Below are 24,868 nucleotides of genomic sequence, written 5' to 3'. Positions count from 1 at the left end.
GATCTGCCCACCTTGGCTTCCCAAAGTGCTGGGATTACAGGCGTGAGCCACCACGCCCAGCCTCAAAACTTCTTAGGCACCCAGTTTCTAACCCAAGTTGTTCTTTCAGGTGGAAATATGGCTGAACCATGTCCTCAGTCACATGAAGGCCACTGTGAGGCATGAGATGACAGAAGGTGTAACTGCCTATGAAGAAAAGCCAAGGGAGCAGTGGCTCTTTGACTACCCAGCTCAGGTATTCTCCTAATGGGACCCCCATCTTCCACAGGACTGTCTTCCTCCACAGACTCCTCCAGCCTTCAGCCCCTGGTAGACATCAGGCTGGCTGCGTGCTTCACAGCCAAGTGGGCTTGAATCCCAGACCACTGTGAAGGCTCAGCAGGTGGGAGCAGGGGGATTGACAACCATGGCCTAAGTCAACCCTGACCTTGGGAAATCAAGGGTGATCTCTTTTTGCCTTCATTGGCTATAGAAGGGAGAAAATGTCAACAGTTCAACTCTTTGAGCCAGCCTACTTTCTGTGTGCCAAGCTCTGTGCTAAGCACAGGACACACCAGCAGGGAACAAGACAATGAAACCTGTCTTACTGGAGTTTACAGGCTCATGTGGAACTGAATTACTGACACATATGACTAGTGGTTTGTTTGTTTGTTTGTTTGTTTGTTTTAGATGGAGTCTTTCTCTGTCGCACAGGCTGGAGTGCAGTGGCGTGATGTCAGCTCACTGCAACCTCCACCTCCCAAGTTCAAGCACTCTCCTGCCTCAGCCTCCCAGGTAGCTGGGACTACAGGCGTGCACCACCACGCCCGGCTAATTTTTTTTGTATTTTTGGTAGAGATGGGGTTTCACCATGCTGGCCAGGCTGGTCTTGAACTCGCATCCTCAAGTAATCCACTGGCCTCGGCCTCCCAAAGTGCTGAGATTGTAGACGTGAGCCTCCGCGCCTGGCGATGACTGGTGTTTTAATAGCGGGGGCTCAGGGTACTCTGGGAGCATACAGCTAGTTCATGAGGTCTGGGGACATGCCCTAAGCGTATGATCTGAAAGCTGAGATGTGAAGCAGGAGTTAGCAAGCTAAAAATGGGAGCAAAGAGCAACCAAGTAGGAGGAAGAGCCCTGGCTCAGAAGCCAGGGTGAGCATGCTGTGTCTGAGCCAGAGTAAGTGGAGGAGGAGCAAAGGCTGCAGGTGGATTCTGGAAGCCAGTTCCTATAGACCATGTGAGAGAGTCTGACTTGATTCTGAGATAGATCTGAATTCTTTATAGGTTTCTCAGGAGCGTAATAAGAGAGAAGCCAGACCTAACAAGAAATGTTTAAAGTAACTCTGCCTACAGTATGCCGCTCCTCCTTCCCTCAGTTAATGGTATAGTAGTAGTGTTGCTCTGTTTGGGGGTTGCAGACGTTTAGTAGTCATCAAAGTCATAGAGTAGATAAGATTGCCCTTGGAAAGTATGTAGAACAAGAAAACAGGGCAGAACAAATTCTTGAGCATCATTCAGAGCCGGAGTAGCAGGAAGGAGGAAACAGTAAAGCAGAATGAGAAATGGTCTTTTGGGAACAGAAGGAAAACCGGGAAACAGTAATCATGGAAACCAAGCAAGAAACTGTTGGTAGCAGGTAAGAGGTCGGAAATGTCAAACACTTCTAAGAGATCAAACAAAATAAAGAGGATGAAGAAGGTTCATGGATAAACTTGGTGAGGCCATTTCAGGGGAGTGGTAGGGAAGGGGCCACACTGCAGGGGCTGAGGAGTGGGAAAAGGTAGAAAGTATTCCCAGTGGCCGGGCGCAGTGGCTCACGTCTGTAATCCCAGCACTTTGGGAAGCCAAGGCAGGTGGATCACGAGGTCGGGAGATCGAGACCATCCTGGCTAACATGGTGAAACCCCGTCTCTACTAAAAAATACAAAAAATTAGCCGGATGTGGTGGCGGGCGCCTGTAGTCCCAGCTACTCGTGAGGCTGAGGCAGGAGAATGGCGTGAACCCGGGAGGCGGAGCTTGCAGTGAGCTGAGATCCGGCCACTGCACTCCAGCCTGGGTGGCAGAGCGAGACTCTATCTCAAAAAAAAAAGAAAAGATAAAAAAACAAAATATTCACAGTGAATGTGGATAGCAGGGAGAAACTTGGCTATGAAGAAAGGAGAAAGGAGTCTGCACTGCAGAGAAGAGGTGTTTACGAACAGGAGGATTGGATCATCCTCTCAATTTGTCCCAGTAAGGCTGCCAATGAGGATGAGCTTCTTTTTTTTTGAGACGGAGTCTTGCTCTGCCACCCAGGCTGGAGTGCAGTGGCCGGCTCTCAGCTCACTGCAAGCTCCGCCTCCCGGGTTCACGCCATTCTCCTGTCTCAGCCTCCCGAGTAGCTGGGACTACAGGCGCCCGCCTCGTTGCCTGGCTAGTTTTTTGTATTTCTTTAGTAGAGACGGGGTTTCACCGTATTAGCCAGGATGGTCTCGATCTCCTGACCTCATGTTCTGCCCGTCTCGGCCTCCCAAAGTGCTGGGATTACAGGCTTCTTTAACAAAATCTAATGGGACATAAACTCAAAGGGAAAAAATGGACAAACAGAAATGGTGCTGTTTACTACAACAAGATTCTCCATTGCACAAAGGGAATGGTTCCCATCAGGCTTCCTTGTTTACCTGTATCAGAATTTTGAGACAAGAGAATGTGTCACCTCCCCCTGTTGCAGTAAATGTCATCTAGTGTGGTGTCCCCCAAACCAAATGATGCTACAGATGAGCAATGGATCTAAATTCGCCACCGTGAATAATCGAAGTTACTCATGTTCTATACAAAGCTTTCCAGCAAATGGAAGAAATATGTATTTCAATTGCTTTTTCTATTTATTTATTTTTAATCTCCAAAAATGCAAATCATATCAACCACATTGAATTTCAATATCTTTCATCTTGGCATTTAAAAATAGGCACTTTGACGTTTAAAATATCTTTAAAATGTAGCGAAAGTATGGTAGAAGAGCAAACGTGTGCCATAATGATCAGCAGTGGCTCACTAAATTCGATTGTCAGACCACAGAGGAGCAGAGCAAAGAGTGTGTGACATTGGGATGCCTGGGCAACATATTGTTGTCTTCCCAAGCTTGGGAAAGTTGCTACTCTGGGAAGTAAAAGACTGTATCATCCATCTCACAATTTCTAGAAGCCACCGGCCTTGATCAGAGTCAATCTTGGGTTATTCTCAACCAAATGATACATTTTTCAAGAGTGGAAAGTGCTTTCCCCACCTGTGCTGTAACAACTTCACACCTTCAAGGGTTTAGAGCATATGGTTCACTTAGTCAGTGCTGGTGGAAGAGGGAGGGATAGGGCTCATGTCACCCACACGATTACATCCTGAGCCCTTGCTGTGTGATGAGTGGGTTGGTTGGAAACAGCCATGGTAACAGCTTTACTAGGCAACTCTTGCTGCCACAGGTGGCCCTGACCTGTACTCAGATCTGGTGGACAACAGAAGTGGGCATGGCATTTGCCAGGCTGGAGGAAGGCTATGAGAGTGCCATGAAGGACTATTACAAGAAGCAAGTGGCTCAGCTCAAAACCCTCATCACCATGCTGATTGGCCAGCTCTCCAAGGGAGACCGGCAGAAGATTATGACCATCTGCACTATCGATGTGCATGCCCGGGATGTGGTAGCCAAGATGATTGCTCAGAAGGTGGGTCCCAAACATCCAGGGGTGCCCACTTTTGTGTCCAGCTACACTGAGAACAGCTCGCATATGACCAGAATATGGGGGCCCCAGGGTCTGTACAGCACTGACCAGACAGCTGGGAGAGAATCACAGTGGCTGCTTGTACTTTTTTTTTTTTTTTTTTGAGATGGAGTTTCACTCTTGTTGCCCAGGCTGGAGTACAATGACTCAATCTCAGCTCACTGCAACCTCCGCCTCTTGGGTTCAAGTGATTCTCCTGCCTCAGTCTCCCAAGTAGCTAGGATTACAGGCTTGTGCCACCACGCCCAGCTAACTTTGTATTTTTAGTAGAGATGGGGTTTCTCCATGTTGGTCAGGCTGGTCTCAAACTGCTGACCTCAGGTGATCTGCCTCCCTTGGTCTCCCAAAGGCTGGGATAGAACCCTGTAATCAGAGCAGCTTGTGCTTTCTATACTGTGGTGGCCATAGCATGCTGCACACTTTAGCAGCAGTCAACAGCCAAGGCATCAGACCTCTATGTGTCCTGTGGCCAAGGGATCACCTGCTTCCTATGATTTACCCACCTACTCTACCATTCTCTCTTTAGGTAGACAATGCCCAGGCTTTCCTATGGCTGTCTCAGCTGCGCCATCGTTGGGATGACGAGGTCCAACACTGCTTTGCCAACATCTGTGATGCCCAGTTTCTGTATTCCTATGAGTACCTGGGAAACACACCTCGCCTGGTGATCACACCTTTGACTGACAGGTGAGCACTGGTGTCAACCACTGACAGCCTTACTGCTGTCTGGTTCAGGCCAGCCAGTGGACATCTAGGGTCAAAGTCCCAGTCACTTGCTATTTGTCCATAGAGCTACAGGGAAAGGGCCTGACTCAACACAGCTAGTTTAAAGTGAAACTAAAAGGATGTAGGGCAGGGCCTTTCTTGGAACAAATCCCAGAGCAAATCAATGAGTCATGACTTTTTGAGGAATTACTAAGCGGTCATACATACCCGAGTTCTAACACCGGCCCTAACATATATCAGCTGTTTGTTTATGAAAAAAATTGACCTAAGTTTTGGTTTCCTCATCTGTGAAATGGAAGTGGTAACTCACAACTTCCATGATTATTGTAAGGATTAAAGACAGTAATGTTGGGAGGGAGAGTAGGAGGGAGATGAAGAGAGGTAGGTTAACAGATACAAACATACAATTAGATCAAAGTATAAGTTCTGTCATCCAACAGCAGAATAGCATAACCATAGCTAGCAACAGTGTATTGTATATTTGAAAGTAGCTAGAAGAGAGAACTTCAGTTATTCCCAATACATAAAAATGATAAATACTCAAGATGATGGATAACTCAAATACCCTGACTTGATCATTACATGCTATGCATGTAACAAAATATCACATATACCCCGTAAATATGTAAAATATGTATCAATTTAAAAAGCATACTGGTAACCCCCTCACCTCCATTTACAAAACACAAAGAGGTATTTCTCTCTATATTCATTGAAGTTAAGAAATATACCTTAGAAGGTTAAACTGCACAAAGATTATAATAACTTTCTAAAACTATTCTCTTGACAATGTCATAGTGCAATTTAATTAAGAACTCTTAAGTGAATAATGTATTTTGCTTTCCAGGCATATTTATAAAAATAAATATGGTTCATTAAAACAAGCACATAAAAAGATAGTAATACTCCTAAGGAGGTTAGTTTATAAGTGCTCAGTAATCGATCCCTATTATTATTTTCTTGTCAATCAGTTGATCAATTAACTGGCACATTTATTCAGTACCTCTTACCCTGGGAATGCAAAGAAATAAGCAAGGTAGTTCCAACCATTCAGGAGCTCGCATTTTTTTTTGTTTTAGAAAGACATCATTTCCATCACTTATATTAATTCACACATGAATGAATTCACGCCAGACACCGAACAAGTCACTGGGAATACTAAGATGACTAAAACATTTTCTGCCCTTAAACTACAGTTCTAATGAGGAAAATAAGACATATGTAGATAAAAATTAAAATATCACCAAGGGGAAAAGTACAAGGCCATAGTATAAAATAAGGTACAAGGCCATATGCAACAAATTTCCAAGCAGATGACTCAGCAGAAAGCCCTTTGAGCACAGTGGGCTCCACTCATAGTAGGAGGAAAAGAACTGGAAAGGTTCACGGAAGAGATGGTATTTGACCTGGAGCTTGAAGGATGTACTGGATTCCAGTAGGATTTCAATAGGTTATGAGATTACTGTTGGGGTGTCCATGAAATTGTATAAAAATCTGTTCATGAGTCACTTTTTCTATTAAGAGGATATACAGCATTCATTAATTATTAAAATGCTATGAGTCCCCCAAAGTTAAGGAGCTACTGATAAACATTGCTAGAAAATGGCATATTGTGGGCAAAGTCATGAACCTGGGAAAACTCAAGATATGTTCCTGGAAGAGGGAGTTCAGACTTTGGGGGAGTAGTCAGCCAGCCATAAAGGAGTCAGAATATAGAGCATGAAGAATATATTCTTTATCTAGTAAGTAGTGATAAGCTATTGAGAAATTTCATCAGAGTGTGAAATCTGTACTTTATGAACACTTATCTGACAGCACAACACAGGTAAAGGAGAGTGAGGGCAGAACAATAAGTCATGGTGCATGGGAGAAATGATATTTTAATTCCGCTGAGATTTCTGTAAATTCCGCTGGGAGTTCATACCCTTTCCTTCTAATTCCATTGAACATTAAATCTCCTCTTCTCCAAAAGGCGTTGTATGTCTGAATAACTGGTTCACTGAGATGAATGACTTGTAGGTAATGAAGAGATTGTCAGAAATTGTGAGTTACAGTTAAAATGGCCAGATAGAATCTGCCATTTTTTAACTTCTCTCTTTTCCTCTTCTCAGTGATATCACTTGTATTTTGGTCAGATCCTCAGATATATTTCCACGTATTTGATAAGTATTTCCAATTCAGTTAAATTGCAGTCACTGGGTTCATGGAATGAATGGGACATGGAAAATCCAAAGCAAGTACTTGAAAATCCCAACATGATTAATAGCTCAGCACCTCATAGCTGAAGCGTCATGGTCAAGATGATTCCTCTGCTCCTCTGTTTTTCATTTCTTTAATTCATTTTTCTCCCCAGTCTGGAAGGGGAGAGGAGAGTCCCACTCAAACTGCTTCCCTGTTACTCTGTAGCTCTCTTTTTTGTGGTGCCCCCTAGAGGGCACATCACTGTCTCCAGCGGGTCCCGACATGGACTAAAATGTGAGCTCTGCACGGGACTTGGTAGTTCCCATCAGCCACCCTGATGGCTCGCTCCCTACATTCCAACTACATGGCCTCCTTTCTGTTCCTTGATCACCTGGACTTCATTCCACCTCAGCACCTGCACACACATGCTTCCCTTTGCCTGGAATGCCATTCCCAAGGCCATCTGTTCCACTGGTAGCTTCTCATGCTTTTGTTCTGCTCTCTGTTCTCAGAGGCCTTCCCTGACCAATGTTTCTAAAAGGCAACCTCTCCCACCACACACACACACACACACAGAAAGATATATATGTGTGTGTATATATATATATAGAGAGAGAGAGAGAGAGAGATGTGTGTGTATCTAAAGAGAGAGAGAGAGAAATATATATGTGTATATAAGGAGAGAGAGATATATATATGTGTGTGTGTGTGTGTATAAAGAGAGAGAGAGAGAGAAAGATATATATATGTATGTACATAAAGAGAGAGAGAGAGCGCGCAAGCGCAGGTAACCCTGACAGAGGCTCTGTTGATCTTGACGTTTCCCCCATTCTGAAATGACCTGGCTTGCCTCCTTGTTGTTGGCATTCCCCTTTGGAAAGTAAACCTCTAGCAATGAAGAACCTTTGTCTATCGTGTTTGCTATTATGTCTCCAGCCCCTAGTAGGTGTTGAATTAACAATCGTCAAATGAACGAATGACATTTAAATATTGAGGATCACAAGAATAGACAGAATCAAGCAAGGGAAGTTGACTTAGGGGCAAGGTCTGTCCAGGACTCTGTCTGTGTCTTGGCTCCCAAAGAAGAAGAAACAGCTACTCTGTGTTTTGCTCTTAGCTGGAAATCCATCTTCCTCCCTACCTCAGCTTAAGACAAATGCAAATAGCATCTTTACAGAGGGAGATGTCTGTCTCTCGGTAGCTAGATGGTAAAGGAAGCAGCAACTGGGGTTGGGGGTCGGGGGGTGGAGTCTTACAGGTGTTACTTGGGCCAATTAGTTGGAGGAGCTCATCCTGTCTGGGTTAAAGGAAAAGTGGTTCCCACCTTTTCATTCAGACTGGACCCCTCTAGTATCTGTCTTCAGGGCCATTCTCAGTCATTAGCAGGAAGGAGGTCCTGTACAGCCGTCTTCCCTACTGCAATGAATTTTTCTTCCTGTCTTGGAATATGAGCTAATAGTTTGGGAGTTTATACCACTTGGTACAGAATAATGAAGACATTATGTATTTGGGCAATTTGATAAATCTATCCCCCGCTACAGACTATAGGTTCCAAGATAACATTGACTTTCAATTTTTCTGTACTCCCAGGAGCTAGCACTATGTCTAGCACACAAAGGGCATTCAAGAAATACTTCTTGAGTGAATGCAATGAAATGATTCCTGAGCCTCTAGATATGTGCCAGGCCTTCAGAATATTTCCATCCTTTCCACTGACATATCAGACATTATCATTCCAAGTGATAAAAAGTACAAGATTTTTCTTTTCCCTGGGCTTTCACTCTTGCCCAGGAATTGAAGATAATTACCGCTTTTGGATTTGGAGGTCTCTAGTACACTAGTGCTGAATACCTTATAGAGGGAAAGGGTAAAGTTTCAACAATGCATTGTTTCTGAAATAGGGATTTATGGCCTTTACTGTGAAACGATGCAAATAAGAACTTGAAAGGAAGGTTAGCTAAAATAAGGGTGAATACTATACAGACCTTCACCTTGTTTTGCGCATTCGTTGCTTTCCTGACAAAGTAGTATGTAGCTGAATATGTATATGGTAAATTCCATTTTCTCATTGACTTCCATTATTATCTCAAGAAATGTTTTTTGCACAGAAAAAAATTGGCCTCAACATAGAAAATCACGTTTTAAAAAGCATTCAGCTTTTACTGGTGTGTAGCCTAAGTACATTTAATTCTCTCCTGCCAGAAGAATTAATCAAGTGGGCAATTGATCCATACAACCTTTGCACATTCATTAAAAGCACACCCGTTTTACAGTACATCCAAATGATTATGCCTGTTTCTTTGGAATTTCTCACTGCCTGGATGGGACTTGAATATATAAATAGGTGCAATGGTTCAGCCCTTGTCACAGGACTTCGGCACCACACTAAGTTGAAGAACTAAATGGAAATGTTTTTTCAGGCTGAACAAAAGCAATTCTCATAAGTCGTTTCTCAACCTTTGGATGATCTCCTCCTGCTTTGCTCCCCTTCCTTCACCTTCACACAAAAATGCCCCTTTCTGCCCTGTGCTGTGTTAAGTACTGTTTTAATCAACTGCTTATCAATGTTGGGTACCCCTTAATTTCTCAGGAACTCCTGCAAGTAGGTGAAATATAACTGATGCAAAAGTCTTTCAAGGTGATTTTCTGGGCAAGGACACAGCCAGCAAAAGTCGTACGCTTTCTCTTTAAGTTTTTCTCTGATGGTTTTACTGGAGAAACTTTGGAAAGCTTAGTATTCTGTACAAAAGAAAATAAAAGTCACCTAGAAATAGCCATTGTTAATATGTAGTTTGTTTCATTCTACATGTAGAATGTTGAAAACTGAAACTGACATCATATGCTATATATTAAACATCATAGATTGTTTTATTTAACATTATACTATGCATATTCTCTAAATATTTTTCTAAGACACTTTAATGGCTGAATTATAGTCTATTTATAAGTATCCCATAATTTATGTAACATAACCATATTATGGGTTATTTAGGTTACATCTAAGCTTTCACTATTAAAAATAAAGCTGAACAAACTCACTTGTATGTAAAATTTTAAGTAAAAATCTCTTATTATTTCCTTATGATAGATTCTAAGAAGCAGAATAATTAGATGACACACACTTTCAAATCGTTCATGAAAAAAATGTTATTCCTACTCTCACTAATAGTTTATTAAAGTATTAATTGCACAACACCCTGACCAGCATTAAGTGTTACTGTTACTTTTTAAAATTACTTTTATTATTCAAAATTGTATCAAGTTTGGATTTGGATGTCATAATTACTCATAGGTTGAACATTTTTGTATGTTTATTAGCTATTAGATTTTCTTCTCCTGTTAATTATTTATTACTGTCATTGCCCATTTTTCTCTAGGATATTCTTTTTTTTTTTTTTTTTTTTTTTTGAGGCAGAGTCTCGCTCTGTCGCCCAGGCTGGAGTGCAATGGCCGGATCTCAGCTCACTGCAAGCTCCGCCTCCCGGGTTTACGCCATTCTCCTGCCTCAGCCTCCCGAGTAGCTGGGACTACAGCGCCCGCCACCTCGCCCGGCTAGTTTTTTTTTTGTATTTTTAGTAGAGACGGGGTTTCACTGTATTAGCCAGGAGGGTCTCGATCTCCTGACCTCATGATCCGCCCGTCTCGGCCTCCCAAAGTGCTGGGATTACAGGCTTGAGCCACCGCGCCCGGCCTGATATTCTTTTATCACTCTTATGGTTAGAAAATCCATGTTTGTTTCAAGATCAGTTTAATATTCCCCTGTATTTCATTCTAGTCTAGCTTATTTTAATTTTTCCTTTAACCTGTTTTAATTATTTAGGAAATCTTTTGATTACTGAGTAAAGTGAGTCAAAACATTTTTGTGAAAACATTTTCAATTACCAGTGATAGAAGTGACCGAAAAAAGACTTATCTCATATATCTGGAAAATGAGTCCAGCTTGCTGCAGTATAACCAGTTCTGGGACCTAAACTAGGAGATATCGGGGTTTAAACTCTCTCATATGTTATGACTTTATGTCTTCTGAATGTTGACTTCTTTCTTGCATAGACTGGAAAGATGGTCTCTATGCCTATGCCTTTATAACTTCTGACGCAGGAGTAAGAGAGACCCTCTCTTGCCCAGCATGTATAGCAAATTCCTTGAGGGAGGTCTCCGACTGGTCCTATTTGGGTCTTGTGCCCATCTCTGAGCCAGTCACTGCAGCCAATGAGATTGAGTATTTTGCCCATCCTGAGCCTTGTCCCCCAGCCCCAAGGATAGGAAAGGTATGATTGACAGCCCATCAGAATACAAGCTGTGGAGGAGAGATGGCTCTCCAAAGGGTGATATTCTGGGCAAAGAAATCCCACAGGAATGACAGTGGGGAGTATTTCTTTTGTTTTCAAAGTGACTAGTGGGCTTAATGTTTTTTGGTGAGTAACCAGTTCTTCTTAATGATTTATGATGTTTGCTCTACCATATTTGAAGTTCTAAGCTCATCAATCTACCTCAAAACTATGTATTCTGTTCCATCAGTCTATCAGTCCCTCTCTGTGCCACAGTATTTAAAGATATTTGCTTTATCCTGAGTTGTAATATTTGTAGGGTAAAGCTCTGCATCATCTACCTTCATTTCCACTTTCTTTTTTTTTTTTTTTAGCACTTCTGTTTCTTCTTTCAATGACAAATTCCAAAATATAAACCACTGGGGTTTTTGATTGGTGTGCCTTAATACTTTCAACTTCATTTGGAAGAAACAGCCATCTTTATAACTTGTGGTATATTTCTGTTTATTCATATGTGCATTCATGTTTTTTGGAAAAGTTTGTCTTTATATTTTGGTTATTTCTTAACGTGATCTCTGGGTCTTTTTAAAGTTGTTGTTGCTATAGAAGATTTTGTTTTATTATTATTATATTTAAAACAACTTTATTTCCCTGTTCCTTTAAAATATATATAATAACAACAAAATCTCCTATCCACAATGCAATACCACCTTACTCCTGCAAGAATGGCCATAATCAAAAAATCAAAAAACAATAGATGTTGGCTACAGATGGATGTAGTGAACAGTGAACACTGCTGGTGGGAATGTAAACTTGCATGGCTGCTATGCAAAACTGTGGAGATTCCTTAAAGAACTAAAAGTAGAACTACCATGCGATCCAGCAGTCCTACTACTGGGTATCTTCCCAGAGGAGTAGAAGTCATTATTCGAAAAAGATACTTGCACGTGTATGTTTATAGCAGCACAATTCACAATTGAAAAATCGTGGAACCAACCCAAATGCCCATCAATCAATGAGTGGATAAAGAAACTGTAGTATATACATATGATGGAATACTACTCAGCCATAAAAAGGAATGAATCAACTGCATTTGCAATGACCTGGATGAGACTGGAGACTATTATTCTAAGTGAAGTAACTCAGGAATGGAAAACCAAACATCGCATGTTCTCACTGATATGTGGGAACTAAGCTATGAGGACACAAAGGCATAAGAATGATACAATGGACTTTGGGGGAAGGGTGGGAGGGGGACGAGGGATAAAAGACAACATCTATGGTGCAGTGTATACTGCTCGGGTGATGGGTGCACCAGGATCTCACAAATAACTATGAAAGAACTTACTCATGTAACCAAATACCACATGTACCGCAATAACTTATAGAAAAATGAAAAAATAAAAAACAACTTTATTAAGGTATATTTTGCATATCAAAAAATTATTCATGTTAAGTGTGTACAATTCAATGATTTTTAGTGACTTTATTCAGTGCAACCATTACTGTAAGTCAGCTTTAGAACATGTCAGTCCCCTCACAAGAAAATCCCTCTTGATCATTTACAGTTAATTATCATCCACCAGGAAACCATCCCTAGCGCTAGAAGCCACTTATCTACTTTCTGTCTCTTTAACATTGCTTATTCTGGGCATTTCATATAAACAGAATCTTATAATAGATAGTTGCTTATGCCAGACTTTTTTCACTCCACATAATTTTTTTTTTATTATTATACTTTAAGTTTCGGGGTACATGTGCAGAACTTGCAGGTCTGTAACATAGGTATACACATGCCACGGTGGTTTGCTGCACCCATCAGTCCGTCATCAACATTAGGTATTTCTCCTAATGCTATCCCTCCGCTAGCTCCCCACCCTCCGACAGGCCCCAGTATGTGATGTTCCCCTCCCTGTGTCCGTGTATTCTCATTGTTCAACTCAACACAGAGCATGTGTCTGTAGTTGGTTATTTGTGAATTCCTGAATAATATTCCATTTTATAGATATACCATAGGCATTTATCCATTCAGCTGATGGATACTTAGATGATTTTCAGTTGAGGCTGTTATAAATAATACCGTTCTGAACGTTTGTGTACAAGTCTTTGTGTGGATATGTTTTCATTGCTCTTAGGTGAATACTAGGAGGAAAATTCTTATAGTACTTTTATGTTTAACTTTTTGAGAAACTGATAAGCTGTTTTCTAAAGTGGCTGCACCATTTTACATTTACCCCAACAACATATGAGGATTTCCATTTCTCTACATCCTTGACAATATTTGTTATTGTCCGTTTTGTTTCTTTATAGCCATTCTGGTGACTGTTAAGTAATATGACATTTGGATTTTAATTTGTATGTTTCTAATGATTAATGATGTTGAGCAATGTTTCACATGCTTATTAGCCATTCATGCATCTTCTTGGGTATAACAACTGCCCATATCTTTTGCCTATTGTTTGGTCTGTCTGTCTGCTTCTTATTGAGTGTGAGAATTCTTTGTATATTCTGGATATATTGCATATGTGTTTGCAGATACTTTATCCCAGTCTGTTGCTCATCTTTTTGTTGTTGTTGTTGTTGTTGTTAAAAAGCTTCAAGAAAAAAAAAAATAGGTTTTTTTAAAAAAACTTTTAGGTTTTGGGGTACATGTGAAGGTTTGTTACATCAGTAAACTCATGTCATAGGGGTTTGTGGTACAGATTATTTCAACACCCAGGTATTAAGCCCAGTGCCCAATAGTTATCTTTTCTGCTCCTCTCCCTCCCTCACCCTCCCCACCAAGTAGACCCTAGTATCTGTTGTTTCCTTCTTTGTGTTCATAAGGTCTTATCATTTAGCTCCCACTTATAAGTGCGAACATGTGGTATTTGGTTTTCTGTTCCTGCATTAGTTTGCTAAGGATAATAGACTCTAGCTCCATCCATGTTCCTGCAAAAGACATGATCTCTTTCTTTTTTATGGCTGCATAATATTCTGTGGTGTATATGTACCGTATTTTCTTTATCATATCTGTCATTAATGGGCATTTAGGTTGATTCCATGTCTTTGCTATTGTGAGTAGTGCAGCAATGAACATACGTATGCATGTGTCTTTATGGTAGAATGATTTATGTTCCTCTGGGTATATACTCAGTAATGGGATGGCTGGGTCAAATGGTAGTCCTGCTTTTAGCTCTTTGAGGAATCGCCATGCTGCTTTCCACAATGATGAGCTAATTTACACTCCCAAGAGTGTATAAGTGTTCCCTTTTCTCCTCAACCTCACCAGCTTAATGGTGTCTTTTGGAATGCAAAAGTTTTTAATTTTGATGAGGTTCAACTTACGAATTTTTATTTTATGGACCATGCACTTGGTGTTTTATTTAAGAAATCTTTGCAGGCCGGGCGCGGTGGCTCAAGCCTGTAATCCCAGCACTGTGGAAGGCTGAGACGGGTGGATCACGAGGTCAGGAGATCGAGACCATCCTGGCGAACACTGTGAAACCCCGTCTCTACTAAAAAATACAAAAAACTAGCCGGGCGAGGTGGCAGGCGCCTGTAGTCCCAGCTACTTGGGAGGCTGAGGCAGGAGAATGGCATAAATCCGGGAGGCGGAGCTTGCAGTGAGCCGAGATCCGGCCACTGCACTCCAGCCTGGACGACAGAGCAAGACTCTGTCTCAAAAAAAAAGAAAAAGAAAAAGAAATCTTTGCCTAACTTCATTTTATCTTTAACTTTCTTTTCACTTGTGTACAGGAAAAAAAATGATTTACAATATATTTATTTTCCATTCTACCCATTTACTACCCTGTATTACAGATTCTAAAAGTTTTACTCTTGATTTTCTTGGGTTTTCTAAATCACTCCTAGAATTTCTAATCATATCTGAGACAGACAAATAATGAGAAGCGTAATTATAACTACTCAAGTTTAGTTACTAGGCATGCTATAATTTTTGCTAGAGAGATTATATGGGTAGCACGGCTCTCAGTTCTGTCACATTTTGAGAAAGACATTTACCAATTAGCTTAGGCAAAGAAAAAGATGAGCACTGGATGATGAAGAATCTCATAACCAGTTGGTATAAGGAATAGATCCTAGAATTGGGGGCATTTATGCCAAGAACAAAAAATTTCCAGAGTTTAAATATTAAAGTGTTGTAAAAGGAACAGATTTATTTTAGGTTAGTGCAAAGGAAATTTCTATTAATGCAATTTCTCACATTGAGCTCGAAACCTATTGAAAGCTCTGGGTCTTTTTCACGTGGATTTTCATCCATCCACATCTCCCCCAGTCTGCATGCATCCACGTGGTTGGAAGATTACTTTACATTTGTCCCTCTTAAATTGGATTTTCTTGGGTCTGTCCCATCATTTTTCATCATTAACATTATTTAGAAATTTGTTCTATTGTCTATCTAGTAATTATTTCTTAATTCAAGTTATGAGTAAAGACATTAAACGTCAGTGAGCTGAGTATGCCTCGGGGCCTCCCCGAAGGTAGATACTGTTGCATTCATGGTCATTCCTCAGTTATGGTTATTGAACCATGTGGTAGACAGAATTCTACAAATGATCTAGAAGGACACTCACCCTTCTATAATGCCTTCCTTTTTGAGTGTGAGTAAAAACTGTGACTGTGATGATATTATTCCCGTGGTTGTGTTTTGATATATGGCAAAGGGAAATTATTTTGGTAGACTTAATATAATTATACGAGCCCTTAAAAACAGAGCTTTCTCCTGGCTCCTCAGTCAGCAGAAGGGGAAGTCAGATTTGAGGCATGAGAAGAATTTGACATGCCATAGCTGCTTTTGAAGGTGACAGAGGCCATGTGCAAGGTGGTAGAACAGCCCCTAGGAGCGGAGAGATCTCCTGGCCAACAGGGACCTCAGAAGTGAATTCTGCCAAGAACCTGAATGAGCTTGGAAGCAGACTCTTCCCCAAAGCCACCACATAATAGTCCAGCCCAGCAAACACCTTGAGTCTGGCCTTGTGAGACCTCGGCAGAGAACCCACCTGGACGTCTGGCCCACAGAACTGTGAGATAACAAGGGGATGTTGTTTCAAGGCACTGAGTACGTGGTAATTTGTTACACAGCAATAGAAAATTAATACAAGCCAAGTATGACTCCACCTACTCTACTCTAAGATTATCTGGACCTCTTTTCAGTGATAAGCACAGGCTATTCATAGCTGAAATCAAGATATAGCAGTTTTGATATTTTCTTTATCTTCCAGTTGAATATCTGTATCAAAAAAAGAATTTATTGCCTCAAAAATAATACCTTCAAAGTTTCCTACTTTTTTTTTTTTTTTTTTTTGAGACGGAGTCTTGCTCTGTCGCCGGGGCTGGAGTGCAGTGGCCGGATCTCAGCTCACTGCAAGCTCCGCCTCCCGGGTTCACGCCATTCTCCTGCCTCAGCCTCCCGAGTAGCTGGGACTACAGACGCCCGCCACCTCGCCCGGCTAGTTTTTTGTATTTTTTAGTAGAGACGGGGTTTCACAGTGTTCGCCAGGATGGTCTCGATCTCCTGACCTCGTGATCCGCCCGCCTCGGCCTCCCAAAGTGCTGGGATTACAGGCTTGAGCCACCGCGCCCGGCCCAAAGTTTCCTACTTTTCAAGGCACTTCCAAGTATCTTGTCTCATCGTATCCTCAGAAGACCCTGATGGGGCAGATAAGAAGAAAACCTGTAGAAGTTCTTTGCCCAAAGAAAACAAGATTAATTTTAGTTCAATGTTAAGAAGACCTTTCAAACAATTAGAACCAGCCCACTGTGGAATGGGCTGACTTCTAGAATAATAAACTGTGCCTCTCACTGAAAGAAAAGGTTATATGATCATATTTGAAGGATTTAAAGGGGGAGCACCTAGCATGGTGAAAGAGTCCAACAGCCTCACCTTTAAAATCCCTTCCAACGCTAACATTCCCGTGTTCCCACTGGAACCAAACTAAATCAAACCATATCCATGTTGGGACTCGTTGGCCAGGATCTCTCTTCCTTAAGGATTTTCTGCCTTTGTCACAATTGCCACTGCTTTTGAAGCAGCAAATTTATCTAAGTTTCCTTGTACAAAGAAAAGGCGATGTCATAGATCTTAAGGATGCTTTTGTTTTTAAGGTGCAAAGAGGTTTAAATAACTTGGCTGAGTCTCACGGACGCTTCATAGTGAGGCAAGGTTTGAACTCATTCTGTCTCACTCCAGAGTCTGTGCCTGAAACAGCTCTAGCATGGTCTGCTGGCCCACATTCGCAAGCAGGAGCGCATCGAAGGAGCTGGCTTGGGTGTTTAAAGAGATGAGCACTCTAACAGGACCTCAGAGAGAATCCTAGAGCAGGGATATGTCCCAAAGGACTTGCTGCTGGCTCAGTGGCCCAGGCGTCATGGCAGCCTCCCTTGTGACAAACAGAAATACTGCCTCTTTCTTTCTTTTCTCTTTTGTTTTTCTTTTAGACGGAGTCTCACCTTGTCACCCAGGTTGGAGTGCAGTGGTACCATCTCAGCTCACTGTAACCTCTGCCTCCCAGGTTTAAGCAATTCTCTGGCCTCAGCCTCCTGAGTACCTGGGGTTACAGGTGCATGCCACCATGCCCAGCTAATTTTGTAATTTTAGTAGAGACAGGATTTCACCATGTTGGCCATTCTGGTCTTGAACTGCTGACCTCAGGTGATCCACCTGCCTCGGCCCCAAAAGTGCTGGGATTACAGGCATGAGCCACCATGCCCAGTCCTGTCTTTCTTTTTTATGTGTTTTTTCTCATGGCCTGAGTGAAAGCCCCAATGACCCTGCCTTCAAACTCACTAGACAGCCCACTGTCCCTCCCTGAACCCCAGTCTCCCCAATATGTAAAATAGGATATTGGAAATCCCTTCCATTTCTGGAGTTCTGTTCTTATGAGGGGAAGATAATGATATTTTGACATTTCCCCCAGAAGCTCAGTAGATGCTCAAAAAGAAATGGACCCAGTCCCATGTATTTATTTTCAGGAATTCTTAACTTTTTCTATGCAACTTATATTTTTGTGAAACCTGGTGTTTCTGGACTCCCAAACTCTCTGAGAGCCCTGCCCTGCAGCTCCAGAGTAAAGAGGCCTGTGATGTGCCCTCAGCCGGCAGAGGGGACAGCTGTGGGACAGAAAGGCAATGAGAGGGAAGGAAGGTGAGGAGTGAGTTGTTGGGGCTTGAAGACTCTGCTAGTTCAGGCAGCTTGTCCTCCTGGGAGGTAGGGGGCTGTGGCAGGCCCTAAGCAGTTATAGAGGAAGCCCGAGGCTGGGAGAGGTAGCAGGCATGGGATCCACCTGGAGCCAGAAACTCAAGAGCACTGGAGGGTAGGTGCAGGTAAGGCCATGCATAGGGCTCCGTGAATATCTATCTGGGAATGCTTGAGAGAGAAGAGAAAGAGAAGTGTTACCAAATGGTAAACAACGGCCAAGAAGGACAAGACCAGGCCCAACTTTTCACCCTAACCCTGACTCACCTCATCGTGCCTTGCGGCAGATCTGAAGGGCAACATTCAGCCTTTCAAAGGCTGAAACAGATAAGGGAATTTTGCACTTAATTAAAGGAGAAAAAGGGAACTTAAAGACTTTCAAAACATCTGGGGGCTGAGCACAATGGCTCACACCTATAATCTCAGCACTTTGGGAGGCTAAGAGGGGTGGATCACTTGAGCCCAGGAGTTTGAGATTAGTCTGAGCAACATAGTGAGATCCTGTCTCTAATTTTTAAAAGGAAAAGGAAAAAAAAAAAAAAAAAACCATTTCGGTCCAAGGTTTAGCCAAGGCAGTAGAAACCCAGCCACCATCTGACATGAAGGTGGCGTCTTCAGAGTCTCAGAGTCTCTGGTCATCTCACCACATCAGATTCAGAAACAGAGAGAATTAATTTTGGACACCCTCTCACACAGCCATGCCTGTAAGTTGAGAGTCTATGTATTGATTTGCTAGATATTAAAAAGTTAGAACAGTGGCACAATTTTATCAGCTTTATTGAGGTATTGAGGCATAAATTACATGCCTTAAAGTTCACCCATTGCAGGTGTACAATGTACAATTGGATGATTTTTAGTAAATAGAGTTGTGTAACCATCACCATCATCCAATTGTAGAACATTTCCTTCACCCTATTTGCAATAATTTCCTTCTCTCACTCCAAACCTCAGGCAGCCACTGATCTGCTGGCTATCTTAATTTGTCTTTTCTGGACATTTCATATCAATGGAATGACAACATATAATCTGTTTTTTGAGACAGGATTTCACTGTATCACCCAGACTGGAGTGCAATGACATGATCTCAGCTGACTGCAACCTCCTCCTCTCAGGCTCAAACAATCATTCCACCTCAGCCCACTAAGTAGCTGGAATTACAGGCGCACTCCACCACACTCATCTAATTGGTTTTTTTTGTTTTTTTGTGTGTTTTTTGTTGTTGTTGTTGAGATGGGGTTTTGCTATGTTGCCCAGCCTGATCTCAAACTCCTGGGCTCAAGCTATCCATCTGCCTTGGCCTCCCAAAGTGCTGGGATTACAGGCACGAGCCACTGCACCCCACCTGACAACATACAATCTCCCATATCTGGCTTCTTTCACTTACAGTAATGTTTTTGAGGTTTGTCCATTCTGTAGCATGTTCGATACTTCATTCCTTTATATTGCTGAAGAGTATTACACTCTATGAATTACCACATTTTGCTTATCCATTCACTGTTGATAGATATTTGGGTTGTTTCTAGTTTTTTGCTGTTATGAACACTGCTGCTGTGAACAAGGACTATGAACAGGTAGATATTGTGCTACACACAAGTCTTTGTGTAAACATGTATTCTTATTTATCCTGTGTAAATTCCTAAGAGGGGAGTTGCTGAATCATATGGTATTTTTTATTACTTTTTAAGAAATATAAGCCCTTTTTAATAGTACCAGAAGTAAGCTTAAAGCTGAGTTTATTTTATTGTTACTGGTAAAAAGAGTCCCAAAAGGATTAAATGGATTGAATGCGATCCATTCATTCACAGATTCATTTATGGTTTATAAATAGTTTTTGAGGGCCTGCATGTGCCTACAGTGTGCTAAGTTCTGGAGATGAAACAATGAATAAGATATTGCTCTGCCTTCATGTACCCTATGAAGATATATACTGAAGATATATACAATATATGTCACAGGAAGTTCAAGTGGAGTCTAGCTCAGCTGAGGGAGGCTCTGCTCACTCACCCCGGTGTTAGGGGATCCAGGAACACTTAGTGGATGAAGCCAAATGTGAATCCCGAGGAATTAGTGGCCATTAGCCAGGCAAAGATTAAAGAGGAGCATCATCTAGGTCGACTCAAAGAGTTGGGGCATGGGTTGGGGGAGGAGCAGGGACAAGCTCAGTCCTAGTGTGTCTGGCAGATGAACGGAGCTCTGTGTGACTGGACTGCAGAGGTCTGTGTCTCAGAGGAGGGGAACAGTGAGAAATGGAGCTGGAGGAGCAAGCAGACCCAGAAGAAGAAGAACCTGACAGGGAGCCTCTGATGCCCTGTATGGGGGGAGCACTGTGATGAGCTTTCCCTCTAGAGTGTCCTCCCCACAGTGCTGTGGGGAGCAGGCAAGAGGGGCAGGGCTCTTGGCTTTCCTTTTCAGAAGCTATGCCAGATCTCACATGGCGTTGGGCCTTACTCTTATCTCACTGGGCCCCCAAGGATGATGACCTATGCCCTCCCGTGTTTGGCAGGTGCTACATCACCCTCACCCAGTCCCTGCACCTGACCATGAGTGGGGCTCCCGCAGGACCTGCAGGCACAGGCAAGACCGAGACCACCAAGGACCTGGGCCGTGCACTGGGCATCCTGGTCTATGTGTTCAACTGCTCAGAGCAGATGGATTACAAGGTACAGTTCCACCCAGCTTCCTGGGTGTGGGGGTGGGGAATAGGAACTCAGGGCAGCCAAACCAGGGCTGAGACGCGTCCGTGCCACCCTGACCCAGCTTCCCCAGGTCTCGGAGTCCAGATCAGGAGGTCTCTGCTTGCTCCTTCATGGTTAAGTTGGACCTTTGAACCCTGGAGTTTGTTGGCCTCCCTATAAGGCTTTCATGTGATAAGAAAGCACAGCCCTTTGTATTCTAATTCCACCAGTGAGCTCTGACCGTGGATGGCTGACTTCATCTTTTTGGCTCTTCCTTTTATTATCTGTAAAATGAAGAAACTGAACATATATCCAAAGTCCTAATTTCCCTATTTGACCTAGAAACACAGAAAGGCTCACGAGTAGCCAATCTGAAGGCAGTTGTCTTCACATAAAAGCTAGACATATTTGTGCTCTTCTGTAGAAGTGGACATTCTCCAAAATATCAACAGGGGCAGAATATTCTGCAAGGGCAGGTGTGATTTCTGAAAGCAGGCTAATCAACCCCGTCTCAGAGCACAGAGGCCCACAGAAGACAAGCGCAAAGCTAATATTCATTCAGGCACTTACCATTTTTTAAGAACCACCGTGTTCCAGGTCCTGAGTCACCGAGAAAAGCCAGAGAAACAAAAGGCCCATGAGGTCACTTCTTTAGCTAGAAAATAATGTTCTGCTCACAACCGAATCTTACATAGCTTCTTTTTTTAAAACACAAATATAATAACAGATTATCTCCCTCTCTCATTATTTTTATTATATTGTATGTGTTTTTGTAAACTGCTGTAAGTCCCTTTTGTCAACAGGATGACATGCAGATAAATCTGGAGTGAAAAAAAAAAGTTGCATTAAATAGATTAAACATTTATATATAAAAGTCATGTGATATATTGACTGTAAAATTAATGTAGTTATAATTTTAGAAATAATGTTTGCCGTTACCACGTATAGCACTCTGTAAATGAGATTCATCCTCTATCATTTAATCATTTCTGTAGCATAATTTTGTTGTGTAGAGTTGCAGCATCCTGTGGCACCATGTTTTTTCGTGGTAAGTAAACAAAGCAAGGATCTAGACCCAATAAACTAGTCTTCCACATGGTCTTCATCCCCTAAATTTTAGCACAGTTGCTTTTATTGATGAACACATTAAGATAATGTTTCTCTTTAAGTCAGGCTGGAACAGAAAGGTGGAGTTTTTTCCCCCTTTATAGAAATGACCTCAGCCTTAGGGATTATTTTATGTTTCTAGATTCTTCTATAGTTGAGCAATGGCAGCAGCACTGCTGAAGTAAGTAGTATCCCAAAGGGAACATTCTGAAAGATACGCTCATTTGGATGTAGAAGACATGTTGTATTGATTGAAGAACATCAGCCAGATTTCTTCAAAGTCACACCTAGAATAGCAAGCAGGAAATGATAAGTTGGTTCCATGGGCAGGGGTCACGATGGTCATTTTACTCAATTCTATCAAAACCAATCACTGAACCCTATCCCCACCAGTTCCTTTAAAAGTACAGGGTGAACAGGGGAGTCTATCCTTGTTTTTTTTGTTTGTTTGTTTTGTTTTTTTGTTTTGCTTTTTTTCAACTGTAGGCTAAGCTTCCATGGAGTAGAAGCTAGATACAGGGTAGAACATCATAAATGAGCATAGCCACAGTGAAACATGCCAGAAGGAATGTGCTCCCTTCCTGGACACCAGATATCCCAGGTAACCAAACAGCCACACTAAGCTGTCTGCAAACTTCCTCTCCCTTTGTTTTCTGGCTGTTCAGAATTATTTTTTATGGTAAAACACTCGCAATCCAATTAATTTATTGAGTATTGCCATTGCTCAGCATGTGCTGGGCATTGTGGAAGGATGCCAAAAACAGATCATATGGAGAAAGAGAGAGAGAGAGAGAGGATAGATGGTAGATGGATTTCAGATAGATAAATGATGGATGGATGATTGAGATAGATAGATAGATAGATAGATAGATAGATAGATAGATAGATAGAGTATAACCCAATTTTATTTGGAGGGACAAGGGATATATGTTATCATCAGGGGAGCTAGTTAACACCCAGATAGCGTAATCCTGGGTGCTCATGTGCCCTACAAACTTTAGACCCTGGAATATTCCCGAGTAGGGGGAGAGCCACAGAGTGGGCTGGTCAGGAAAGACATGTGGAGGATGTGAGACCCAACCAAGGCTCAGTTTTGGGGTTGGTGACAGAGAGAGCATGCGGTATTTTCACACATTCTAACCCATTAGAATGTCAGCTTTAAAGCCATGACCAAGTTCTATGTGTGGCCAGTATCTGTCCCCAGCCCTCATTCTGACTTCACCCCGTGAGCCCTCCTCACAGGACCCGGCTGAGAGAAGGAGAAAAAGGGTGAGAGGTCAGGAAGAGCTGCTGTGCACTTCTCCAGGGGAGGTTTTGATGTGTCATTCATGACACTCACAGCAATATACTCTGTTCAGGTCTGTCCATAGTTAAAGCTGGAAATAAATGTGGAACAAGGGCTAAGCTGCCTTAGAGAGGATCAAAAACAGGAGATAAGGAGGGGAAGGACTGAAAGCCACTGAAAGCATCTCACTTTGAAGTGGGGGCTGCAGAAAGAATCTGCAGGCTTCAGAACTGGAGCAAAAGCATAAAGATTGGCAGTCACATGAAGTGAGAAAAGAAGAGACTGGAAGCAGGATAAGGTTTTGGTGAGAGCATCTCGGTCATTCAAACAAGAGGGAATGAGGAACCAGCTGATGTGGTAGTAGACATGGAAAAGCATAAGAGGCTTAAAATGTAACCAGGTAAGTGATACCTCGGGAACATGGGGAGGGAGTCTGTAGTGAAGCAAAGGGAGAGGTTGAAGAGGAGAGTCTAGGCTGTGGTCAAGGACCCTCGCAGTCTCCTCTGCCTTAGAAATCCTATAAGCAGCATCACCTCACTTAACTCATGAGGACTGGGCGTGCAGTGAGCTGGGGAGAACAGGAGAACAGTGCAAAGACATGAAGCAAAGGGAAAGTTATTGCTTTACTCTGTTATCCTGGATGGAAAACTTATAAAACCGGCCACTTTCTCTGAAAATGACTGCTGTTTTAGTGCCGAAACATCTTTTATATTATAGCTGCAATACTTTCCCCTCTTGACCTCAATTTGGAGATGCTGCTTCAGGGACATCAAATGGTTCCAAACCTGAAAGTGTTTGGAATTATTTCCAGCCCTCTCCACAGCGGCCATATTGTGGATACTACACCTGTTTTGTTTTTTTTTTTTTTTTTTTTTTATACTTTAAGTTCTAGGGTACATGTGCATAACATGCAGGTTTGTTACATATGTATACTTGTGCCATGTTGGTGTGCTGCACCCATCAACTCGTCAGCACCCATCAATTCACTATTTATATCATGTATAACTCCCAATGCAATCCCCCCCCATGATAGGCCCCAGTGTGTGATGTTCCCCTTCCCGAGTCCAAGTGATCTCATTGTTCAATTCCCACCTATGAGTGAGAACATGCAGTGTTTGGTTTTCAGTTCTTGTGACAGTTTGCTAAGAATGATGGTTTCCAGCTCCATCCATGTCCCTACAAAGGACCGTACCATATGACCCAGCCATCCCACTACTGGGTATATACCCAAAGGATTATAAATTATTCTACTACAAAGACACATGCACACGTATGTTTATTGCGGCACTATTCACAATAGCAAAGACTTGGAATCAACCCAAATGTCCATCTGTGACAGACTGGATTAAGAAAATGTGGCACGGCCGGGCGCGGTGGCTCAAGCCTGTAATTCCAGCACTTTGGGAGGCCGAGACGGGCGGATCACGAGGTCAGGAGATTGAGACCATCCTGGCTAATACGGTGAAACCCTGTCTCTACTTAAAAATACAAAAAACTAGCCGGGCGACGAGGCGGGCGCCTGTAGTCCCAGCTACTCGGGAGGCTGGGGCAGGAGAATGGCATAAACCCGGGAGGCGGAGCTTGCAGTGAGCTGAGATCCGGCCACTGCACTCCAGCCTGGGTGGCAGAGCAAGACTCCGTCTCAAAAAAAAAAAAGAAAATGTGGCACATATACACCATGGAATACACCTTTTCTT

General features: G+C 42.4%; 1 protein-coding gene across 1 annotated transcript in view; it reads left to right on the top strand.

The window, feature by feature from the left end:
* DNAH9 (dynein axonemal heavy chain 9) overlaps window positions 1–24,868 on the top strand; it is a 386,382-nt gene that overhangs the window by 110,476 nt on the left and 251,038 nt on the right. Inside the window, exons 24-27 of the mRNA XM_033184520.1 lie at window positions 110–235; window positions 3,438–3,677; window positions 4,261–4,421; window positions 20,608–20,764. Of these exons, the coding sequence (XP_033040411.1) occupies window positions 110–235; window positions 3,438–3,677; window positions 4,261–4,421; window positions 20,608–20,764 (684 nt within the window). The remainder of the gene's footprint in view (window positions 1–109; window positions 236–3,437; window positions 3,678–4,260; window positions 4,422–20,607; window positions 20,765–24,868) is intronic.

Source organism: Trachypithecus francoisi, unplaced genomic scaffold (genome assembly GCF_009764315.1).
Source record: "Trachypithecus francoisi isolate TF-2019V2 unplaced genomic scaffold, Tfra_2.0 Lachesis_group20, whole genome shotgun sequence".
NCBI classification, from domain to species: domain Eukaryota; kingdom Metazoa; phylum Chordata; class Mammalia; order Primates; family Cercopithecidae; genus Trachypithecus; species Trachypithecus francoisi.
Note: the sequence above shows the minus strand (reverse complement) of the source record. Positions and strands in the feature narration are given on the sequence as shown.